The sequence below is a fragment of the Brienomyrus brachyistius genome, unplaced genomic scaffold (assembly GCF_023856365.1).
Source record: "Brienomyrus brachyistius isolate T26 unplaced genomic scaffold, BBRACH_0.4 scaffold45, whole genome shotgun sequence".
NCBI lineage: Eukaryota > Metazoa > Chordata > Actinopteri > Osteoglossiformes > Mormyridae > Brienomyrus > Brienomyrus brachyistius.
In genome coordinates, this window is record NW_026042320.1 from 2,427,653 (window position 1) to 2,452,431 (window position 24,779).

General features: G+C 46.6%; 1 protein-coding gene across 3 annotated transcripts; it reads left to right on the forward strand.

Moving 5' to 3' along the window:
* The first annotated feature begins 232 nt into the window (after positions 1-232).
* On the forward strand, positions 233-24,779 carry LOC125723103 (protein NLRC3-like). Of its 3 annotated transcripts, XM_048999543.1 has the most exons (10): positions 233-312; positions 753-1,046; positions 5,130-5,231; positions 5,761-5,874; positions 9,094-9,157; positions 9,341-9,569; positions 10,491-12,201; positions 18,953-19,126; positions 23,252-23,425; positions 24,133-24,779. In XM_048999543.1, exons 3-10 carry the CDS (start codon positions 5,170-5,172, stop codon positions 24,314-24,316), a joined length of 2,712 nt encoding a protein of 903 aa, XP_048855500.1. In that variant the 5' UTR covers positions 233-312; positions 753-1,046; positions 5,130-5,169; the 3' UTR covers positions 24,317-24,779. The 3 variants fall into 3 exon arrangements, with proteins under 3 accessions (XP_048855500.1, XP_048855501.1, XP_048855499.1); XM_048999542.1 differs by lacking the exon at positions 233-312 and having other exon boundaries at positions 689-1,046; XM_048999544.1 differs by lacking the exons at positions 233-312; positions 18,953-19,126; positions 23,252-23,425; positions 24,133-24,779 and adding an exon at positions 13,984-16,796 and having other exon boundaries at positions 686-1,046.

Here is a 24,779-nt window from a genome sequence, read left to right on the forward strand (position 1 = left end):
ATATGCTAAATATTGTGTTCAATGTTATTATTTTGCACTGTTATTTGCATTGTTCATCTCTTGTGATGAACATCTCTTGTGTTCATCTCTAGTGCAATGTACTGCGTGGCTGATGGGTTTAGGGCAGGGACAACTGTGGTACGATTCAGGCAGGCAGGGTAACAGGAGCGGAGCACACACAGGCACTTTGGCCAGCTCGCGGTGGGGTCCACTGAGTGGAGTGCAAAGAGCGCATGCGTCATGCAGAGCACTAGACAAGGATCGCAGCATACAGTCCTGTTTAACAAGCGGGTTTTTGTGCTTGTGTTTCAGGTGAGCGAAACTGTTCAAAAGAAGGGGCAAAGTGAAACTTACTGTGTGATACTCACGTAACTGTTTTAGGATAAATGTAAATCGATCAGAACAGTTACGAATGAGTAATACAGAAATATTAATGAATATCAGTAAGGGAAAACCTGTAGCTACTCAGACCATACAGTTGTACGAGCTCGCCCGAACATTATCAGTGTGCGTATTGAGGAAAGTAAATTGTGGGATTATTGATTGTTTATATGTATAAGAACGAATGTGTTTATCTGTGTGTTAAGTTGTTTCGAAGCGAAATCGACGTAAATGTTTAAAAGTAATTGTATGTGTAAAAATGGAATGAGCGCGAGTGGAGTGCAAAGAACGCATGCGTCATGCAGAACACTCGACAAGGATCGCCGCATACAGTTCTGTTTAACAAGCGGGTTTTTGTGCTTGTGTTTCAGTGTTTTTCCGGTGAAGTAAAAATCATCACATCATTGAAAAAGAACCCTATGCATGCCTGGAATTTATTCACCTTGTCCAAGTGTGCAACATAGACACATAGATAATATCACCCCAAAACCTTACGAAGTGCCGCTGAGTCCGTGTCCATTTTTTGCATGAGACGGAGCTGATCATTTCCTGCCTGTAAACGAAAGTGAAATTAAGTGTCGGGATTTTAAAGGCAGAGTCGCCATTTTATCAAGAAACATTTTATCAAGATTCTGGAATAATGTAAAGATATTCTATGTTTCAAGGTAAGATTAAATTAATAATAATAAAATTGATATGTTTAACACAGCCTACATATACAGCGGAATTTAAAATTTTCAATATAATTGAACATTAAATATACTTCCGTACAGCACAGTAGGTTACTGTACGTGTATCAGAAGAGTTTTCAAATTAACATCAATAATATTTAATTATTTACGCTCAGCCATGAGTTGGCCTAATATGCTGTGCTGCGTAATTATGGACCGGGACGTAGGCTGTAATATTTTGAAGCTATATTAAGTTTTTCTTTTATTAAGTGTTGGGGATTAATGCCAGTGTGCCGAAACATCCGGGTTAAACTCAATGTTTGACATTTTATTAAATCAAAGGTTTTACTACGGATCTGTTCTGTGTTCTCCAATCTGAAATGTGCTGATCTTAATTGTAGTCATACTTTGCAGTCGTATTTAAACTCTTTAATGCAAATAGTACGCAAGTCTGATTTTAATAATCGGTAAAGAATAAGTCAAACGCAACCCACAGCGCAGCTGAATGACTGAAGGTGGTGTCACTTACTCCGCCGAACTGTGAGTAGTGGAGCCGACCAATCACAACAAATCATTAACAGTAATAAGATAGAAAGAGATTTCTCAATGGAGGAAATTGATGATTTTATATCGTCCAAGGTGTTTAGAGATTTTTCAATACCATCGATACGAGCCAAAATCCGGTCCAGCACAGAATCGGCGCCGCCCGCGATAGAATGGGAGTCGTCGTCTTCCTGACCAGCGGATACTTGTAGAGCTGATTAATTTTTTTTTTCTTGTCAGTGTGAGAACGAGTTGAGGAAAAAAATGGGAACATCTTTGTGACTTCGACATGGTTAAAGTATACAGTTGTGCTCAAAAGTTTACATACCCTGGCAGAATTTGTGATGTTTTGGCCATTTTTCAGAGAATATGAATGATAACACAATAACCTCTCTGTCACTCGTGGTTAGTCGTTGGGTGAAGCCATTTATTATCAAACAATTGTGTTTGCCTTTTTTACATCATAATGACAACAGAAAATATCCAAATGACCCTGATCAAAAGTTTACATACCCTAGTTCTTAATACCTTGTATTGCCTCCTTTAGCATCAATGACAGCTTGAAGTCTTTTGTGATAGTTGTGGATGAGACACTTTATCTTCTCAGATGGTAAAGCTGCCCATTCTTCTTGGCAAAATGTCTCCAGTTCCTGTACATTCTTGGGCTGTCTTGCATGAACTGCACGTTTGAGATCTCCCCAAAGTGGCTCAATGATATTGAGGTCAGGAGACTGAGATGGCCATTCCAGAACCTTCACTTTTTTCTGCTGTAGCCATTGACAAGTTGACTTGGCCTTGTGCTTTGGATCGTTGTCATGTTGGAATGTCCAAGAGCGTCCCATGCGCAGCTTCCGAGCTGATGAGTGCAAATGTTCCTCCAGTATTTTTTGATAATGTGCTGCATTCATCTTGCCATCAATTCTGGCCAAGTTCCCTGTGCCTGTGTAGCTCACACACCCCCAAAACATCAGCGATCCACCTCCGTGTTTCACAGTAGGGATGGTGTACTTTTCATCATGGGCATTGTTGAGTCCTCTCTAAATGTAACGTTTAATTTTAGTCTCATCACTCCAAATAACTTTGTTCCAGAAGTTTTGAGGCTTGTCTCGGTGCTGTTTGGCATATTGTAAGCGAGCTATTTTGTGGCATTTGCGCAGTAATGGCTTTCTTCTGGCCACTCGACCATGCAGCCCATTTTTCTTCAAGTGCCTCCTTATTGTGCATCTTCATACATCCACACCACTTTTTTTCAGAGACTCCTGTATGTCAGCTGAAGTTATTTGTGGGTTTTTCTTTGCATCCCGAACAATTTTCCTGGCAGTTGTGGCTGAAAGTTTTGTTAGTCTACCTGATCGTGGTTTGGTTTCAACAGAATCCCTCATTTTCCACTTCTTAATTAGGGTCTGAACACTGCTGACTGGCATTCTTAATTGCTTGGAAATCTTTTTATATCTTTTTCCTGTTTTATGAAGTTCAACAACCTTCTCCCGCAGATCCTTTGATAATTCTTTTGCTTTCCCCATGGCTCGGAATCCAACAAAAATCAGTGCAACACTGAATGACTCATGTCAGGAGCCTAGAAACTCATTGACTTTTTATACACACCCACTAATTACAAGCAAACAGATCACAGGTGAGGATGGTAACCTTTAGTAGTCATTTACACCTGTGTGTGTCAACCTGTGTCTATGTTATCATGCCAGAATTTCCAGGGTATGTAAACTTTTGATCGGGGTCATTTGGATATTTTCTGTTGTCATTATGATGTAAAAAAGGCAAACACAATTGTTTGATAATAAATGGCTTCACCCAACCACTAACCACGAGTGACAGAGAGGTTATTGTGTTATCATTCATATTCTCTGAAAAATGGCCAAAACATCACAAATTCTGCCAGGGTATGTAAACTTTTGAGCACAACTGTATTCGGAACTGTTGTAATAGCGATTTGGACTTGTCATACTTTTAGGTCCCTTGGAAATCAGTCTCAGAATCAGAATCGGGTTTATTGGCCAAGTATGTGAGCGAACACATACAAGGAATTAGATTCCGGTCGATGGTCTCAAGCACTACAGTGTAAAAACAACAATCTACAATATGAATATGTATTATGGATTTATATTTATAAATATAAAGGTAAATGTTAAAAAAATGTATAAAAGTTATTTGTACGTATAATATGTTTATACTATTTATAAATGTAAATATATTTATGGATACTGTATATATATATACATGTGTACATATATACATACATATATACATACACACACATATATACATAAAGTGTGTAAATGAACAATGCGATATAGTAAGCAATGTAAATCTTATATACAGAAAATACAAAGATTACAGAAATATATTCCAAAGAGTGTATATAGAGTGCAGTTGCAGTGCTGTAGGTGTTTAGCAATGTGACAGATCAGCTGTTTAGGAGGGAGATGGCGAGGGGAGAGAAGCTGCTCCTGTGTCGGGTGTCCTGGTCTGCAGGCTTCTATATCGTCTGCCAGAGGGCAGCAGGTCAGAGAGTCTGTGTCCAGGCTGTGTGGGATCTGTGATTATTTTCCTGCTATTTTCCTGGATCTTGAGAGATCCGAGATACTTAATCTCCTCCACTTGGAGAAGTACCTCCTCCCCGACCCAGAGAGCACTCCACCCATTTCCGGCTGAGGACCATGGTCTCGGATTTGGAGGTGCTGATCCTCATCCCAGCCGCTTCACACTTGGCTGCGAACTGCTCCAGTGAGAGCCGAAGGTCACAGTCCAGTGAAGCCAACTGAACCACATCATCTGCAAAAAGCAGAGACCCAATCCTGAGGTCACCAAACCCTCAGTGCCCTGGCTGTGCCTAGAAATTCCATCCATAAAAGTCTAGTCAGAACCTCACAACCTCACACACCAGCTCAGGCTTCTTCTCCACCAGAGAGATGACATTCCATCTCCCTAGAGCCAACTTCTGCAGCTGAGGATCCCAGTGAAAGTCCCCGCCTTCGACCACTGCCCAATTCACACTGCACCCGACCCCCTTAGCCCCTCCTACAGGTGATGAGCCCACTGGAGGGGGAACCTATGTGCCTTCTTCAGGCTGTGCCCGACCAGGCCTCATGGGTGCAGGCCTGGCTGTGGGGGGGGGGGGGAGGGCCCGGTGACCCACATCCGGGGAGGGAAAACGTAAATCTGTGTTTTTCCTCATCATAAGGGGTCTAATGAGCTGCAGTTCGTCTGGTTCCTCACCCAGGACCTGTTTGCCTTCGGTGACCCTACCAGGGGCATAAAGCCCTGGGCAGCTTAGCTCCTGGGATCACTGGAACACGAAACCCCTCCACCACCATAAGGTGTCATCTCCAGGAGAGGATGTTTATACATATAATAATTTATAAAAAATGTGGCATTGAAAGTTTGCATTAAACCTCTTTACTATGTGTAATTCTACACATGGAACATAACAGAATGGAGACACAATTCATCAGTTTGATGTAAAAATACTGAGTACTCGATATTGTGTATTTATCTACTTACCATTCATGTTCACAGAGGCCCCAGCAGGAATCATCTGGTCTGGATCAGCGTAGAAATGGATGGATCTGCTTCTGAAATGCGCCCCCCTGTGGGGTGTAACAGAAAGAGCCCTGAGAGGTAACAGTGTTACAGCCCACTAGCATGCATGTCTCTCTGGGTCTATAGTCAGGCCATAACGTAAAAGTAAACTGGGCTCCTAGCTAGGGCTGGTCAGTGGGCAGCACTTTAATATGTGTAGCTTAATAAAAAGACCTCGCCATCTTCTGTCTTCACCGTCTTCTTCCACAATCAGCCAGTTCTTTTATACTAGAGGCGAGTAACAGACCATCCCTCCTCTACAAAATGGCCACATAACAAAACTAAACAAACAAACAAAAACATATATAAACAGCTAAAAAGGAATATCAGTCAAGTCTAGTTGTGGAGGTTTTTAACGGTCATACTAAAAGTTTCATATAATATTTAAATTTTAGATGAGATAATTTCCTTAAAAGCTGACTGTAAATAAGTCTGTTTACATCAAGAGCTTCACAGCATATCAAAGTACATGAAGGCAGAGCAGAAGGCTAAACAGCAGTGTGATGTCGTCCCCATTGTATGAATTATATTTATACCATGAGGGTTTGTTTCCTCTCGCTGCCCACAGTGTCCTGATGAAGAGAGCAGACTCCCCTGTACCCAGCTGTGTTTCCCTGAAGAGTGACTGGTCAATGGATCAACCACTCCACTTCAGAGAGGGACCTTTTCCTACAGATCAAAGGTAAATGTGCATTTAAACAAACACTGTTAATGACATTCAGATTCTCAGTCAAATAGCACAGAGATACATACAAGCTATGAGGAAATAACATATTTATAATGAATGCACCAATTTTTACCTTTAACAGATTCCATCACCTTGAGAATTTAAACAAAAGTTTTGTCTGTATTCTATATAAATAACATCTGAGGTAAATGGATGAGGATTTCTGTAAAACCTGACTTTCTGCGAGCTGGAATTGGAAATTATTTAATTGCAAAGTGGATTTTTAATTTCAGTCCTCAGCACAGAGCTGGAAAAAACTGGTTTGCCTGTTACCCCCCTGCATGTCCATTAAAGAATGACTCGACAATAGATTGTCAACATGCGAGATGGATGTTTCTGTTTTAATAAATAATTGCACTCTCATGATTTCGTTAGATTATGCTCAGACGAAGGCTTTAGTTTAACATGTTTAATGGAACAATGTGGCTTAATAATGAACCAGTATCATCAGACAAAAAAGAGAAAGACTATTGGTTTGTTTGCCAAAGGTGACAATTACATTTTGCTGATTCAGTGCAAATATAAGTAAACATTTTTAGAAGTAAATGAAATTTCTGTAGGATAACAAGTTTAAAAAGTGTACAGTACACAAAGAAAAAATCCTGAAAATACCATACAGTATAGTTCAATACATAAATATAGATAAAAAATTTTAAATAGTTAAAAATGGGACATTAAGGCTGGCTGTGGGGGCTGCACATCGACAGCAGGCATTGTGGTGTCTAACGGCAGCAGGCAGGAAAGATCCCCAGTAGCGCTTCTTAGCTCACGGTGGGGGAATGAGCCGGTGGCTGAAGGTGCCCCAAGATAGCGCCCCCTGGAGCCTTGGCTGGGTTATGGACCGGGCCAGTGGGGCCAGTGCCCTGGGGCCTCAGGACATTAGAAGCTCTGAGTCACAACATTTATAGTGCAAGCCATGAAATGCGCCCCCCTGTGGGGTGTAAGAGAAAGAGCCCTGAGAGGTAACAGTGTTACAGCCCACTAGCATGCATGTCTCTCTGGGTCTATAGTCAGGCCATAACATAAAAGTAAACTGGGCTTCTAGCTAGGGCTGGTCAGTGGGCAGCACTTTAATATGTGTAGCTTAATAAAAAGACCTCGCCATCTTCTGTCTTCACCGTCTTCTTCCACAATCAGCCAGTTCTTTTATACTAGAGGCGAGCAACAGACCATCCCTCCTGTCCAAGGCTTTTACAAGATAGACTTGCATAGTCTCACTTAATACGCACACCCGAGATATTTAAGAAGACCAAATGAATGGATGAACGATATTGACCAAATGAGTCGGAAAGCGTGTAAAACAAGAGCGGTGTTTACTGGGTACAAAGGGCTGCATAGAAAACTGTCCTTCCTGCCTGCTGTGTCTCTGTGTGCTGGAGCCTGATGTCACTGGTTCTCTTCTGCTGTCATGAGAGAATCAGGAAGCCGCCCCAGTGAATAAAGCTTAACATGGCAGATACATCTTTCCAAACTACAACCCCAATTCCAAAAATGGTGGGACGTTCTGCAAATTGCTAATAAAAACAGAATGCAGTGATATGGAAATCTCATAAACCTATATTTTATTCATAACAAAGTATAGAAAACACATCAGATGTTTAAACTGAGAACACGCATCATTTTAAGGAAAAAATAAGGTCATTTTGAATGTCACAGCAGCAACACGTCTCAAAAAAGTTGGAACAAGGCCATGTTTACCACTGTGTGGCATCTCCTCTTCTTTTAACAACAGTCTGTAAATGTCTGGGCACTGAGGAGATCAGTTGTTTGAGTTTTGGGAGAGGAATGTTGTCCCATTCTTGTCTGATACAGGATTCTATTTGCTCTACTGTCCTAGATCTTCTGTGCCATATTTTTCGTTTTATGATGCAGCAAATGTTCTCAAAGGCTGAAAGATCTGGACCGCTGGCAGGCCAGTTCAGTACCCGGACCCTTCTTCTAAGAATCCATCATGTTGTAATTGATGCAGTGTGTGGTTTGCATTGTCATGTGGGAAAATGCAAGGTCTTCACTGAAAGAGACGTCATCTGGATGGGAGCATCTGTTGCTCTAGAACCTGGATATAACTTTCAACATTGATGATGCCTTTCCAGATATGCAGGCTGCCCCTGCCATATGTACTAATGCACCCCCACACCATCAGAGATGCTGCCTTTTGAACTGAGTGCTGATAACACGCTGGGTGGTTCTTCTCCTCTTTAGTCCGGATGACATGGTGTCCCTGGTTTCCAAGAAGAATCTCAAATTTAGATTCGACTGACCACAGAACAGTTTTCCACTCAGCCGTAGTCCATTTTAAATGAGCTTTGGCCCAGAGACGACGTCGGTGATTCTGGATCATCTTCATATTCGGCTTCTTCTTTGAATGATAGTTTTAACTGGCATCTGTGCATGGCAGCGCGAATTGTGTTCACTGACAATGTTTGTGGGAAATATTCCTGAGCCTATTTAGTGATTCCATTACAGAATCATGCCTGTTTGTGATTCAGTGCTGCCTAAGGGCCAAAATATCACAGGCATCTAGTCTGGTTTTTCACAAATTTCTCCAGATTCTCAGAATCTTTTGATTACATTATGTGCTGTAGATGATAAAATATTCAACCTCTTTGCAGTTTCATACTGAGGAGCTTCTTTCTGAAATTGCTCTACTATTTGTCAGTGCAGTATTAGGGGGATAGTGACCCTCTGCCCATCTTTACTTCAGAGAGACACTGCAGCTCTAAGATGCTCTTTTTATACCCAGTCATGTTACTCACCTGTTGCCAATTGACCTAATTATTTGCAAATTGTTCCTCCAGCTGTTGGGTTTTTGTACCACTAACTTTTCCAGCCTCCTATTGCCTCCATCCCAACTTTTTTGAGACGTGTTGCTGTCATGAAATTCAAAATCAGCCAATATTTTTCATGAAATAGCAAAATGTCTCAGTTTAAACATCTGATATGTTTTCTATACTTTGTTATGAATATAATACAGGTTTATGAGATTTCCATATCATTGCATTCTGTTTTTATTTACAATTTGCACAATGTCCAACTTTTTGGAATTGGTGTTGTAATATAACACAATGTTATTCTTTATCTGCAGTAACAGCAGTTTTAATGGGGAACTTTTCAGTCTTTCTGTTACATTTCTGTAGATGAATTGAGGTCTTTATGTTTCTGCCTAATTCACAGAGATCAAATGGAAGAATGCAGTGCAGATCTACATGATAAATCGGGTTTATCATCCATATTGAAGGTTTGTATTTATTGCTGATATATATTTTCTTGGCTGTTATGTCAATTAGCTTATATTTTATACAGCTGTATAATAAGAAATTCATCATCTTAAAGAAAATATGTTTTAATCTATGATTTACAAGTGAAATTCTGAAAAGGTTTGGTGTAAGTAGCAATAATTAACTCTGACTGTTTATTTTAGTCGCTAGAGGAAAAAGCCATGAAGTTCCTAAAGGAGGAACTGAAGACGTTTGTGAGGCACCTAGATCAGAATTACCCAGAATGCTCTGAGCCTCAACTGGAGGAGGACAATGACCTGGACTGTGATGGTCAGATGCAGAAGACCAGTGTTAGAGAGGTAGCTCTGAAGATCACACTGTACATCCTGAGGACCATGAAGCAAAATGATCTTGCTGACCTGCTGGACAAGAGTAAGAGCTTTATAACATTATGTACATGTACAATATTGTGCAAAAGCCTTAGGCAGGCAGAGAAAAGTATGTTTAAATGGTCTTCATGTTGGGGTAGAACTACTATAATATGTATGTCAAAGTGTGTTTGCCATTTCAGAACCTCTCCCAACATCACCCTAATATTTACAGAAATCATGCAGTATATCCACGTATTTTTTTACTTGACCACTAACACACCTCATGTGGCTGATCAATATCTTCTTGAGTTTTAAACTAATTTAATTAATTAATGAAGTGAGCTGGTCGTGAAATTTAACAAATACATGGACTGGCTGTGGTGTGTCACGATCGTGTTCGCGGGAAGCGGCGATCGTGCGGGTCGGCAGGTAAGGAGAGGCAGGCAGGCAGTGATCAGGGCTAAACTGGGGTTTATTTACGACGAGACAGGAGCTTGAAACACACACCACACCGAATCCACAATGATGGACAAGGGGAACAGGTCAGACCAGGACTTAAATAGGACAAGACTAAGCAAAGTAATCAGACAGGGCTGGAAACAATCAGGGAAGCACACGTGGGTAATCAGGGGGCGTGGCACACACGAGGAGCCGACGAGCCGGGTCATGACATGGTGCCCCTGAGGAGAGGTTTGGGAAATGAAAAGGGGTTTTGTGTTTTTTTTGGTTCTGAGCAGATATACACTTACTACCCAGATAAATGGCTTTAAACATTTCCTTTGGCTGCCTAAGGCTTATTCACGGTCCTGTATTCGGTGTTCCAGTAAAATACTCATGATAGAACTTTCAGTTTCACATTCACAGTCACAGGGAAATATCTGGATATGTATGTGTAAAAAAGTGTGTTTTTGGAAAATATTCTTCCTCATACTGGTCAGGATCACGGTGAGAATTAGTGCATTTTTATCTCATTTCTTTTCAGGACAGCTCATGCTACAGGATATCAAAGCTAAACTTAAGAAGCAATTTGAGTGTGTATTTGAAGGGAAAGCTAAGGAAGGACAGCCAACACTTCTCAGTGAGATTTACACAGAACTCTACATAACTGAAGGTGGGACTGGAACAGTCAATGATGAACATGAAGTGAGACAGATTGAAACAGTATCCAAGAAAAGGCGAACAGAAGATACTACAGTCAAGTGCAAAGATATATTTAAACCCTTATGTGGGCGTGTGACACCGATCAGAACTGTACTCACGAAAGGGGTGGCAGGTATCGGGAAAACAGTCTCTGTGCAGAAATTTATTCTCGACTGGGCAGAAGGAAAAGCAAACCAGGATGTTCACTTCATATTTGCTCTTCCTTTCCGGGACCTGAATTTGATTAAGGGTGAATACAGTCTGATTGAACTGCTTCACCACTTTGTCCCAGAACTGAAATCATTTCAATCCACTGACCTGTTTAGCTCCAAAGTCTTGTTCATCTTTGATGGTCTGGATGAGTGTCGCCTTCCTCTGGATTTTCAGAACAATGAGAGCTGGTTTGATGTAACAAAGAAAACGTCACTAGATGTGCTGTTGACTAACCTCATTAAGGGGAATCTGCTCCCATCCGCTCTCCTCTGGATAACCTCCCGGCCAGCAGCAGCCAATCAGATACCTGCTAAGTGTGTCCACCAGGTGACAGAGATACGAGGGTTCAGTGATGCCCAGAAGGAGGAGTATTTCAAGAAGAGATTTAATGATCAGAGCCTGGCCAGCAGGATTATTGCACATGTGAAATCATCAAGGAGCCTCTTCATCATGTGCCACATACCTGTGTTCTGCTGGATTTCAGCCACTGTGCTTGAGAGGCTTTTTAGCGAGACTGACAGTGGAGAAATTCCAAGGACTCTGACTGAAATGTACACACACTTCCTGATCTTTCAGACAAGTTTAAAAAATGACAAATATATGAAAAACCATGAAACTAAGCTTAAGAAATACAGCAAGGAATTCCTTTTAAAACTTGGTAAACTTGCTTTTGACAACCTTGAGAAAGGCAATCTCATATTTTATGAGCATGATCTGTCAGAGAATGGCATTGATGTCACTGAAACTTCAGTTTACTCTGGAGTGTGCACAGAAGTCTTTAAAGAGGAGTATGGGTTGTACCAGGAGAAGGTGTACTGCTTTGTGCATCTGAGCATCCAGGAGTATCTCGCTGCTTTATATGTGTTTCTGTCAAACTCATCAGCTGACTTGCTGGAGACTGCAGTGGATCAGGCATTAGAGAGCAAGAATGGACACTTGGACCTCTACCTCCGCTTCCTGCTGGGCCTCTCAACAGACTCCAGTAAGACTCTGTTACAAAGACTACTGGGGCCGACAAGAATCAGCTCACATACCATTAAGGATACAGCCCAGTACATCAAGAGGAAAATAAAGGAGAATTTATCTCCAGAAAGGACCATCAATCTGTTCCACTGTCTGACTGAACTGGGTGACAATTCTCTAGTAGAGGAAGTACAAAGATACCTGAATTCAGGAAACATTTCAGCAGATGACCTCTCACCTGCACAGTACTCAGCTCTGGCCTTTGTGATGCTGATGTCAGATGAGGAGCTGGATGTGTTTGACCTGAAGAAATACATCAGATCAGATGAAGAGCACTGCAGGCTGCTGCCTGTGGTCAAGAACTCCAGGACGGCTCTGTAAGTGACGTGGGGATGGGAAATCATGTCTGGTCTGGCAGTAATGCATGAATATTGTTTGAAATGTGTAATATATATTATATCTTTCTCCTCATGCATTAATAAATGGGTTTTATTTTGATAATCATAGCTATATCTGTTTGTATAGCAGTAGCTAATCTTGACCACAGACTTTATAATGACTGAAGGTAGTGATGTCACTTTTTGTTTGTTACTACGTTTCCATTCCCATCCAGTCTGCCTTCTGATCACAGGCACAGCATCCTAACCTGCTATAGAAACAGTGAGGGCTCTTTATCCACAGGGTGTATAAGTGGTATGTGAGTGTTATTGTCAGCAGGCGTGTTCATGTGATGGAGCCCAGAGCTGGGAGCTTCTGTATGACTGCTGTCTCTGGCTGCTCACTGGCGCCCTCTGCTGGCCTCAGCTGCACCTGGCTGAGGATGTGAGGACACATCTAGTCCGGCAGACATAGATAAACATTGTTTAAAATATAAAATGAATATGTATATATGTAATTTATTTCCCCTCTTTTATCAACAAGGTTCCTTTTTAATCTAGTTTATATTAACTGAAGGTAGTGATGTAGTAAAAACAAAAAAGACAAGATTTACACGACCTTCCTTTGTGTAACAAATAACCAAAGATACAGCATCATACAGAATGGTCCAGTTTTCATTAATAGTGGGAAAACCACTCATATTTGTTTCAGTTCTGGATGCTGTAGGAAGCATTTCTGTAAATACTGGGTGTGGTGCGTGACTCTTTGGGTTTGGACTCTGTGTCCATGAGCGGACGGTCGCTGGTTCAGATCTCTTGGCCGGCAGAGTGATGTCATCGCTGAGTCCTTGAGCTCCAGGGGTGCTGGATGCTGGCCGATCCTGCGCTGCGACCCCCAAACTTCCTCTCACCTGTATATGTGTCTGTGTGTCTCTCGGAGAGCAAGATGGGAGGGATGAAAAGACAATTTCCCCATGGGGGTGAATGAAGTATCATTATTCATAAATCATTCAAACAAACATTTTTTATAAAAGCCTATTTCACAGGACTGATAGCTCTCCGATTAGTGTATTGTTGGTTAGGGCTGGGCGATAAGTAAGAAAATGTGTATGTGTCATTTAGTATAAAAATATCGCAATAAACAATCATTTTGAGTCCTCCCCCTAAACACTGAATGCAATTTCAGTTCAGTTCAGTTTTATTTGCATAGTGTGTTTTCACAACATTACATCATCTCAAAGCACTTTACAGCATCCCTGCCCAAAGCCCCTAGTGAGCAAGTCAGAGGGGACAGTGGCAAGGAAAAGCTACATAGAAGGAAGAATCCTTGGGAGGAACCAGATACAAAGGGAGAGCCCATCCTCCAGGGGGCAGTAGAGGAAGCCCTAAACCTAACCAGACTGAAAGGGGGAGCCCATCCTCCAGGGGGCAGCAGAGGAAGCCCTAAACCTAACCAGACTGAAAGGGGGAGCCCATCCTCCAGGGGGCAGCAGAGAAAGTCCTAATCCTAACCAGACCCAAAGGGGGAGCCCATCCTCCAGGGGGCAGCAGAGGAAGCCCTAACCCTAACCAGATACAAAGGGGGAGCCCATCCTCCAGGGGGCAGCAGCAGGCCAGAAGGACGTCACAGATAGTGGAGACGTCACAGGCAGCAGGGTAGGCAGGATATCTTGAAAATGTGGGGTCTCCAGGCAGCACAGCCCAGGGGGAGCATAGAACAGGGCTAATATAATAAATTTTTTTAGTGTTTGTATGAACTCTGGCTGCTGCATTTTGTACCAGCTGACGTTTATGTGAGGATCCAGATGGGCACCCAGAAAGGAAGGCATTACAGTATCCAGCCTGGAAGTTATAAAGGTGTTGCTGCATCACCAGGTAATGTAAACGATCGGTAGCGAAGCTCCTCTCACGGCCAATGAGAGGGAGTCTCACAATCTTTCAGTCGAGTTTGAGGTTTTAGAGCTTTGTAGCCAAATCGCACAGAGGCAGGGACTATTGTGAGCACTCAATGAACAGAGGCTGAAGTGGTTGATACCAAACATGCCATACCAGCCTAGCGGTTCACACCGAATACCATCTGTAATGATTAATTAATGATTACTATATTATGTCATTATGTTATATTACTCACAGCAATCACTGGTCTAAGTGGTCTAGGTTGCACCTCAATCAGAGGTTACCCTTTATACGGACATTATATGACATATTCTCATGTCAGCAGCACATCTTACCCTTAGATAGGCATGGTAGAATACAAGGATCAGATAAGGGCTGCTGAGGAATGTGGAAAAGAAAAGGGGGTGAAGGTTTGTCAGTCAAAGAAAAAGAGTCTTTCAAAGTTAGGACACATTACAAACATAACCTCTCTGTATATTGAGACTAGTAGTTATGGGTAAATAAATATACAGATATACTGTACAACAACCAAACTTAAAAGAAACTTTCTTTAGGGTGTTGGTCTGTTGGGTGAGTGGTATGTAAGGCAGGATGTCTGGGGAGGGGGTTGTGTGCCAAGTTGAGGGACCCCTGTCCTTGAGGTCCACTCTGCTGTCCGTAGGTCGTTAAAACTTTGAGCAATAAAAGTTGGAGTGCTGGCCCCCCTTGTTATCTGTGTGTGTTTAAGTGTGTCTGTGTGTGTGGGGTCACGAACCCCCCTTTGAGGCCTAGGCCAATGTGTGCCTCTCGTACCAGGGTAGGCCTTGTCTCAGGCCACCTGGAATTTAAGCTTTGTGATATGTACATGTGTGATCCTACACCAGATTTAAAATGGGTAACCTTAAAAGGGAAATACTGTTCTGCAAAGCAAGCACAGTTTGTGGAAACACGACCTTAAAGTCATAAAGCAGGCTAACAGAACTGCTTAGGTTGTTAGAATGAAAGGAAGTTGGTTTACTTGTTTGCAGAGTGGATGGGGTCTTGGCAGTATTAAATAATACCTGCTTTTCTTTCTAGTAGAATAAATGACTGTAATGCCCTCTTGTCTGTTTCACATCTACTGTTTCACATCTACAAGGGGCCCAGAATGCCGCTGGCGGAGTGTTAACACGCACCAGTCACAGGGATCACATCTACAACGGGCCCAGAATGCCGCTGGCGGAGTGTTAACACGCACCGGTCACAGGGATCACATCTACAACGGGCCCAGAATGCTGCTGGCGGAGTGTTAACACGCACCAGTCACAGGGATCACATCTACAACGGGCCCAGAATGCCGCTGGCGGAGTGTTAACACGCACCAGTCACAGGGATCACATCTACAACGGGCCCAGAATGCTGCTGGCGGAGTGTTAACACGCACCAGTCACAGGGATCACATCTACAACGGGCCCAGAATGCCGCCGGCGGAGTGTTAACACGCATCAGTCACAGGGATCACATGTACAACGGGCCCAGAATGCCGCTGGCGGAGTGTTAACACGCACCAGTCACAGGGATCACATCTACAACGGGCCCAGAGTGCCGCTGGCGGAGTGTTAACACGCACCAGTCACAGGGATCACATCTACAACGGGCCCAGAATGCTGCTGGCGGAGTGTTAACACGCACCAGTCACAGGGATCACATCTACAACGGGCCCAGAATGCCGCTGGCGGAGTGTTAACACGCACCAGTCACAGGGATCACATCTACAACGGGCCCAGAATGCGGCTGGCGGAGTGTTAACACGCACCAGTCACAGGGATCACATCTACAACGGGCCCAGAATGCGGCTGGCGGAGTGTTAACACGCCCCAGTCACAGGGATCACATCTACAACGGGCCCAGAATACCGCTGGCGGAGTGTTAACACACACCAGTCACAGGGATCACATCTACAACGGGCCCAGAATGCGGCTGGCGGAGTGTTAACACGCACCAGTCACAGGGATCACATCTACAACGGGCCCAGAATACCGCTGGCGGAGTGTTAACACGCACCAGTCACAGGGATCACATCTACAACGGGCCCAGAATGCCGCTGGCGGAGTGTTAACACGCACCAGTCACAGGGATCACATCTACAACGGGCCCAGAATGCCGCTGGCGGAGTGTTAACACGCACCAGTCAGAGGGATCACATCTACAACGGGCCCAGAATACCACTGGCGGAGTGTTAACACGCACCAGGGACAGGGATCACATCTACAACGGGCCCAGAATGCCGCTGGCGGAGTGTTAACACGCACCAGTCAGAGGGATCACATCTACAACGGGCCCAGAATGCCGCTGCCGGAGTGTTAACACGCACCAGTCACAGGGATCACATCTACAACGGGCCCAGAATGCCGCTGGTGGAGTGTTAACACGCACCAGTCAGAGGGATCACATCTACAACGGGCCCAGAATGTCGCTGGCGGAGTGTTAACATGCACCAGTCACAGGGATCACATCTACAACGGGCCCAGAATGCCGCTGGCGGAGTGTTAACACGCACCAGTCACAGGGATCACATCTACAACGGGTCCAGAATGCCGCCGGCGGAGTGTTAACACGCCCCAGTCACAGGGATCACATCTACAACGGGCCCAGAATGCCGCTGGCGGAGTGTTAACACGCACCAGTCACAGGGATCACATCTACAACGGGCCCAGAATGCCGCTGGCGGAGTGTTAACACGCACCAGTCACAGGGATCACATCTACAACGGACCCAGAATGTCGCTGGAGGAGTGTTAACACGCACCGGTCACAGGGATCACATCTACAAAGGCCCCAGAATACCGCTGGCGGAGTGTTAACACACACCAGTCACAGGGATCACATCTACAACGGGCCTAGAATTCCGCTGGCGGAGTGTTAACACGCACCGGTCACAGGGATCACATCTACAAAGGCCCCAGAATACCGCTGGCGGAGTGTTAACACGCACCAGTCACAGGGATCACATCTACAACGGACCCAGAATGTCGCTGGAGGAGTGTTAACACGCACCGGTCACAGGGATCACATCTACAAAGGCCCCAGAATGCCGCTGGCGGAGTGTTAACACGCACCAGTCAGAGGGATCACATCTACAACTGGCCCAGAATGCCGCTGGCGGAGTGTTAACACGCACCAGTCACAGGGATCACATCTACAACGGGCCCAGAATGCCGCTGGCGGAGTGTTAACACGCACCAGTCACAGGGATCACATCACACCTGCTCTCACATCCCTGCACTGGCTTCTAGGATTGATTTTAAAGTTCATTTGCTAATTTGTAAATATTTACATTGTTTAGCTCTGTCCTGCCTCAGTAACATGACTGTAAGGTATGTCCCAGGCAGATCAGGCAGATCATCCGGCAGTAATTTACTGATTATTCCTAAAACCCGGCTGGGGAGGGAGGGGGCAGCTTTTAGTCACTATGGGCCCAAACTCTGGAACTCTCTCCCAGAAAACCTGAGAGCTACTAAATGTCTCAGTACTTTCAAAACTAGGCTGAAAAGGCATCTTTTCACCAACGCATATAACAATCTATGATAATCAGTTGTATTATTTTATGCTTTTATTAATATCAGTAATTGTGGGGGGGCGGTCGCTTCCCCCAGAAGACATAGGGGCTAGAGGCCCCTTTGAGGAGGGGACCTTAAAGAGGACATGGGTGGTTAAAGTCCTTTATGATGGTTTTTAATTTTATTTTTTTAAAACATTTTTACTCTATTTTTATTTCTTTTGCACTTATTGTTATTTATTCTGAGCTTATTTGAATTTCTTTTTCTTCTTTTTAAATGTTTGCAAAATTCTTTATAAACGCTGTGGCTAAAATGCGCTATATAAATAATGATTGATTGATTCAGATAGATAGATGAGAGAGAGAGTTTACTTTTAACCACCTTCATTAAACAGTTAGCAACCAATGCTAATCACAGCCCTGGCGGGTCAGGGACACACTTAAAGCTGTGCCTGAGACTAAGATACGAAAAACTGAGTAGGGAAGCTCAAAATTCCCACCAGAAAGCTGCACTTGAATGACTGACATTCTGGCTGCTGACTCAGAGATAGAAGTTGGTGATGTGACAATACTGAACTTACAAGAATGGCGAACGCATGGTTACTGCATTGGACAATGCTTGTGAAATTCTGTGCAATGTTTCTTTTTAACTGCTTCAGAATCTTTGGCTAGAAAGCTGAACTGAAAGCAAATCATGAATCTTTCTGTTTTCTTGCTTTGTATGTAGCCTAAGCGTATTTCCTCAGCAAAGACGATAATCGCCGGTTAGTCACGGTCAGATATCGACACCGGGATACTTGTCTGATTACGCTCATTACTGATAATATCGTCATATCACCCAGACGTAATTGGTGATTTGACATGTTCCCAGGTATAACAATACAGGGAGAGAAAGGATTTTACTCATGGGATCAGGAATCCAAGTGCCAGTTGCTGCTGCATTAGCTGCTGGGAATGTTCACATCTCCTCCTTTCAGTGATACGTGTCGAGTGTAGGGACACCTGGCAGAAAGATGGCTAAGGACTGCACTGGAAGCACTGGTCTGACTGTTATGGGAGGTTCACGTCCATCTTGCTGTTGATGTGTTCCTATGTATTCCTATAGCTTGTACTTAATGTTTTTACCTCTAGTTTTGAGCAAAGGTGCACTGACAATTAGTGATCATGTGACTGCAGCAGATTGTCAGGACGCACAGAACACTCTGCAGACTATAATTCATTTTGAAGTGTAAGCTGTGCTGCTAATTATAATGAAAACAAATGCTTATTGTAATGCTTTGTATTTTACTAATGTGTCGGATGTGTATATGTCTGTGTCTTAAAGTGTTTTCTGTTTCAGGCTGAACAGCTGTGATCTCATAGATAAACACTGTGAAGTGCTGTCTTCAGCTCTCAGATCAAACTCCTCACCCCTGAGAGAGCTGGACCTGAGTGACAATGACCTGCAGGACTCAGGAGTGAAGCTGCTCTCTGCTGGACTGGGGGACTTACACTGTAAACTGGAGATACTGAGGTCAGTATTACTGAGTATTCCACACTGTAAACTAGAGATACTGAGGTCAGTTTTACTGAGTATTCCACACTGTAAACTGGAGATACTGAGGTCAGTATTACTGGATATTTCACACTGTAAACTGAGGATACTGAGGCCAGTATTGTGGGGTATTCCACACCGCAAACTGGAGATACTGAGGCCAGTATTACTGGATATTCCACACTGTAAACTGGAGATACTGAGGCCAGTATTACTGGATATTCCACACTGTAAACTGGGGATACTGATGCCAGTATTACTGGATATTCCACACCGCAAACTGGAGATACTGAGGCCAGTATTACTGGATATTCCACACTGTAAACTGGGGATACTGATGCCAGTATTACTGGATATTCCACACCGCAAACTGGAGATACTGAGGCCAGTATTACTGGATATTCCACACTGTAAACTGGGGATACTGAGGCCAGTATTACTGGATATTCCACACTGTAAACTGAGGATACTGAGGCCAGTATTGCTGGGTATTCCACACCGCAAACTGGAGATACTGAGGCCAGTATTACTGGATATTCCACACTGTAAACTGGGGATACTGAGGCCAGTATTGCTGGGTATTCCAAACCACAAACTGGAGATACTGAGGTCAGTAATATTGGGTATTCCACACTGTACGCTTTAGATACTGAGGTCAGTATTACTGTGTATTCCACACTATAAAGAGGAGATAGTGAGCAATTAGCTAAGGGAAAGAGAGGAGGGGTCCTGCCTTGTCTTAGACACTAAACTGTAATTCTTGAATTATTTATTAGAGCATCACATTTATTTAATAATTATAATGGTGAGGTGATATTGTCACACTCGATCGCGGGCAGAGCGGCGATCGTGCGGGCGAGCAGGCAGAAACGGGCAAACACGCCGTAATCAGGGCAAACAAGGGGTTTATTCCGAAAGACGGGGCAGGGAACAGAAGACGCCAACTAACATCAATGACAGACAACGGGTTAGTACAAAACAGGAACTTAAATACATGGAACAAGGCAGCAGGAAACAAGACACGACTGGGCACGATCAGGAAATCACACGTGGGTAATTAGGGGGCGTGGCACACACGAGGAGCGGACGAAGCGGGTGTCACAGAACCCCCCCCCAAAGGCGCGCTACACCGGGCGCGCCCAGGAAGGGGGCGACGGACGGGACGAGGGAGAACAGGACCTGAAAGACAAGAGCAAAAATCAATGGGGAACCGGGAACAAGACAGACAGGCAAAACTGACACAGAGGCAGGAGCCAGGACACGACACTACACAAGACAGGAAAAGCCGACAGACAGACCAGGAAGGGAGAAACAGAGGGAACAGGCGGAACAAAAGGAGCGGGAGTGACGGGAGGGAACGACGGGAAACCAGGAACAGAGCGGGGCGGAACAAAGGGACCAGGAACAGAGGACGGCGGGACAAAGGCAGGAGGAGGAACAAAGACAGGCGGGACAGGGACAGGAAAGAAGGGAGAGAAGGAGGAGGAAGGAAGGGGAGCCCGAGGGAGCCCCAGCGGGCGACGGGAGGCAGCCGGAGGGGCCGCAGGCGGCCGGGAGGCCGGAGCCGGAGGGGACCTCGGAGGGGCCGAGGAGGCAGGGCGAGGGACCCGCGGAGGGGCCAGGGAGGAAGCAGGAGGGAGCACCGGGGAAGGGGACGAGGGAGCAGGAGGGGCCCACGGCGAAGGCCCGGAGGAGGGGGGAGCCGCAGCAGGCGGCGACGTCCGGTGGAGGGCCGGAGGTAGGGGCCCCGCAGGCAACCGAGGAGCCGCCGTCGGGGAGCCCGCAGGCGACCGACCAGGCACCGGAGGGGGGAGCGAGGCAGGGTGACGAGGCATCGGAGGGGGACCCGTAGGCGACAGCCGACCCGGAGGGCCAGGACCTGCAGGCGCCAACCGAGCCAGAGCGTAGGCGAGGGAGGGCGAGCCAGGGGGCAGGGCGGGAGGGACCCCAGTCCGACGTCTGTGTCCCCTCCCTCTGCGGGACACAGACATACCGACCCCCGGTCGGGGTCGATGTCGCCGGGGTGAGGGTGAAGGAGTCACAGGAGCGGGGCCAGGGACAGGAGCGGGGCCAGGGACAGGAACCGGGTCAGCAGGCGGAGGGGGGCGCCTCGGGAGCTGCTGCAGCGCGGTCAGGGGGCGCCTCGGGAGCTGCAGCAGGCGGCTGCAGTGGGGGCACCTGCCCGGGAGCTGCAGCAGGCGGCTGCAGTGGGGGCACCTGCCCGGGAGCTGCAGCAGGCGGCTGCAGTGGGGGCACCTGCCCGGGAGCTGCAGCAGGCGGCTGCAGTGGGGGCACCTGCCCGGGAGCTGCAGCAGGCGGCTGCAGAGGGGGCGCCTGCCCGGGAGCTGCAGCAGGCGGCTGCAGAGGGGGCGCCTCTGCAGGAACAGGAGCGCGGTCAGGAACAGGAGCTGGCTGCAGTGAGGGCGCCTGCCCGGGAGCTGCAGCAGGCGGCTGCAGAGGGGGCGCCTCTGCAGGACCAGGAGCGCGGTCAGGAACAGGAGCTGGCTGCAGTGGGGGCGCCTGCCCGGGAGCTGCAGCAGGCGGCTGCAGTGGGGGCGCCTGCCCGGGAGCTGCAGCAGGCGGCTGCAGTGGGGGCGCCTGCCCGGGAGCTGCAGCAGGCGGCTGCAGTGGGGGCGCCTGCCCGGGAGCTGCAGCAGGCGGCTGCAGTGGGGGCGCCTCTGCAGGCGGCTGCAGTGGGGGCGCCTCTGCAGGAACAGGAGCACGGTCAGGAACAGGAGCACGGTCAGGAACAGGAGCACGGTCAGGAACAGGAGCTGGCTGCAGTGGGGGCGCCTGCCCGGGAGCTGCAGCAGGCGAAGGGGGCTGTGTAGGCAGCGAAGGCAGCTGCGCAGGCGGCTGCACGGGAGCGGGGTCCGCCGGCAATGACGGCTGCACAGGAGCAGGGGCTGCAGGCACAGGAGGCGGCTGCTCGGGCTGAGCAGGGGCTGCAGGCACAGGAGGCGGCTGCTCGGGCTGAGCAGGGGCTGCAGGCACAGGAGGCGGCTGCTCGGGCTGAGCAGGGGCTGCAGGCACAGGAGGCGGCTGCTCGGGCTGAGCAGGGGCTGCAGGCACAGGAGGCGGCTGCTCGGGCTGAGCAGGGGCTGCAGGCGGCGGGACCGGTAGGTCCCGTGCGGGCAAGACGGACGTGGTCCCTTTAAGTGTCCGGGGCGCACGCGGGATAGCGTCCCGCACCGCGCGGGCCCCCTTGTTGGCCAGCCGCTCCGGCCGGAAGTAGTACCGCTCGAGGGGCGGTAGCAGCTCAGCGGCGGCTGAGTGCTCTCCCCGGACTGGGGAAGCTGCCAGCGCAGGCAGCTTAGCTGCGGTGATGACGTCGAGGTCAGCCGGGGAGTCCTCCAATTCCCCGGTTAGGAGAGAAGCGGGGATGAGCGCGCACGCTCCCAAAACGATTGCAGGGGCGATCGCGTGCTTCTTCTTCTTCTTCTTCCTCTTCGTCACGGTGTCCGCGGGAGGCTGTTCCACGTCCGACAGGACGGACGGCTGGGGAACAACCTCCGGGACGCACCGTGCGTCCAGCCCCAACCTCCGCGCTGTTAGGCGCTGAACCAGCTGGTTGAGGTGGGAGCGCACCTCTCCTAGACGATGCCCGCCCTCCGATGGGGACATCGCCAGCAGGAGATCGCAGCTGTCAGTGGCTAAGTTCAGCGCGACGGGATCCTCCCGGACGTCGGGCTGGTTTAGCCAATAGTATACCTCTTGCAGCAGACCGAGACGTTGGCTCTCGGTCTGCTGCTGTGCCTTGTTGAGTTGGTCTGTCATTCTGTCACACTCGATCGCGGGCAGAGCGGCGATCGTGCGGGGCGAGCAGGCAGAAACGGGCAAACACGCCGTAATCAGGGCAAACAAGGGGTTTATTCCGAAAGACGGGGCAGGGAACAGAAGACGCCAACTAACATCAATGACAGACAACGGGTTAGTACAAAACAGGAACTTAAATACATGGAACAAGGCAGCAGGAAACAAGACACGACTGGGCACGATCAGGAAATCACACGTGGGTAATTAGGGGGCGTGGCACACACGAGGAGCGGACGAAGCGGGTGTCACAGATATTATTTACTGGGGAGTTTCTGTCTTTCTCTGCAGGCTGTCAGGCTGTAGAGTCACAGAAGAAGGCTGTTCTTCCCTGGCTTCAGCTCTGAGGTCAAACCCCTCACACCTGAGAGAGCTGGATCTGAGCTACAATCACCCAGGAGATTCAGGAGTGAAGCTACTCTCTGCTGTACTGGAGGATCTCAGCTGTAAACTGGAGAAGCTGCAGTGAGTACAGAATATGCATTTTACACAAAAGTAACTGGACAGCAAGAAAACCCACAATGCCTTTCAGCAGTTACATAATAAACAAACACAAACAGCTTCTGTTTTCTTCTCCTACGTCCTTATATCCCACAATCTTATCAGCCCTCGATCCATGCTAGAAATAATTAAGCAGGGAAGCAGGAAACATCCATTCAACCATATTGTGACGTCCGCTGAGCGGAGGAGCAGGCAGACAGGGCAGTGGAGCCGTGAAGACGAGCAAACGGAGTTTATTAAGGGCAGACGAGGAAACACGGCTCACAACATCAATGACAGATCTAGGGAAACAGACCTGAACACGGACTGAAATACACAAGACAAGCCGAAATAACAGGAAACAGCTGGTCAGAATCGGGGCAGCAGACGTGGTTAATGAGGGGGCGTGGCACACGAGGATCACACGAGCTGGGCGTGACACATATAATCCATGCAAAACATTTGTATTGGTTAGCAAAGTTAACAGCACTGTTACAGATAAACATGCTGACTTTAACGTGTTATGGACAAAAAAATAATGGACACCAAATAGAATCGGAATGATTGTTAAAATTATTTTTAATAATTTAATTGTTTTCTGAAAATCCATTATGTCATGACCCTTATCCTCCTCATTTGAATACAGTGCTGCAGTGTAAAAAGTGGATTTAAAAGTGTTTAATCTTTTTAAGGGTGGGCCGGTGTGAACTCACAGAGAAATGCTGTGAGGCACTGGCTTCAGCTCTCAGATCAAACTCCTCACCCCTGAGAGAGCTGGACCTGAGTGACAATGACCTGCAGGACTCAGGAGTGAAGCTGCTCTCTGCTGGACTGGGGGACTTACACTGCAACCTGGAGATACTGAGGTCAGTCTGACTGGGTATTCCACACTGTAAACTGGGGGTAGTGAGGTGAGTATTACTGGGTATTTCACACTGTACGCTGGAAATACTAAGGTAGAAAATAACTAATGATTTCAAAATAAAGCAGGAGTATCTAAGTCTAGGGGTTGACTTAAAAAATAACATTAGATTCGCTACAGTAAGTGGAATGTCGAAAGTAAGACTGCATTGGAGGTTAAGGATGACATTAAAAGTTTCTTCCAATATTTTAACTCCAAAAGAGCTCTAAAAGCTGAAATCACTCATCTGCAGGATAGTAACGGCCTTATAATTGAAAATGAAAATTAATATAGTAAATGAGTTTAATGATTATTTTACACGGGTGTTCACAGTAGAGGACATGATTAAATTACCACCATTTAGTACAAATACAGTGTCCTATATAAACAATATACAGTCCCTCCACAATTATTGCCCCCCTTGTAAAGATTTGTAAA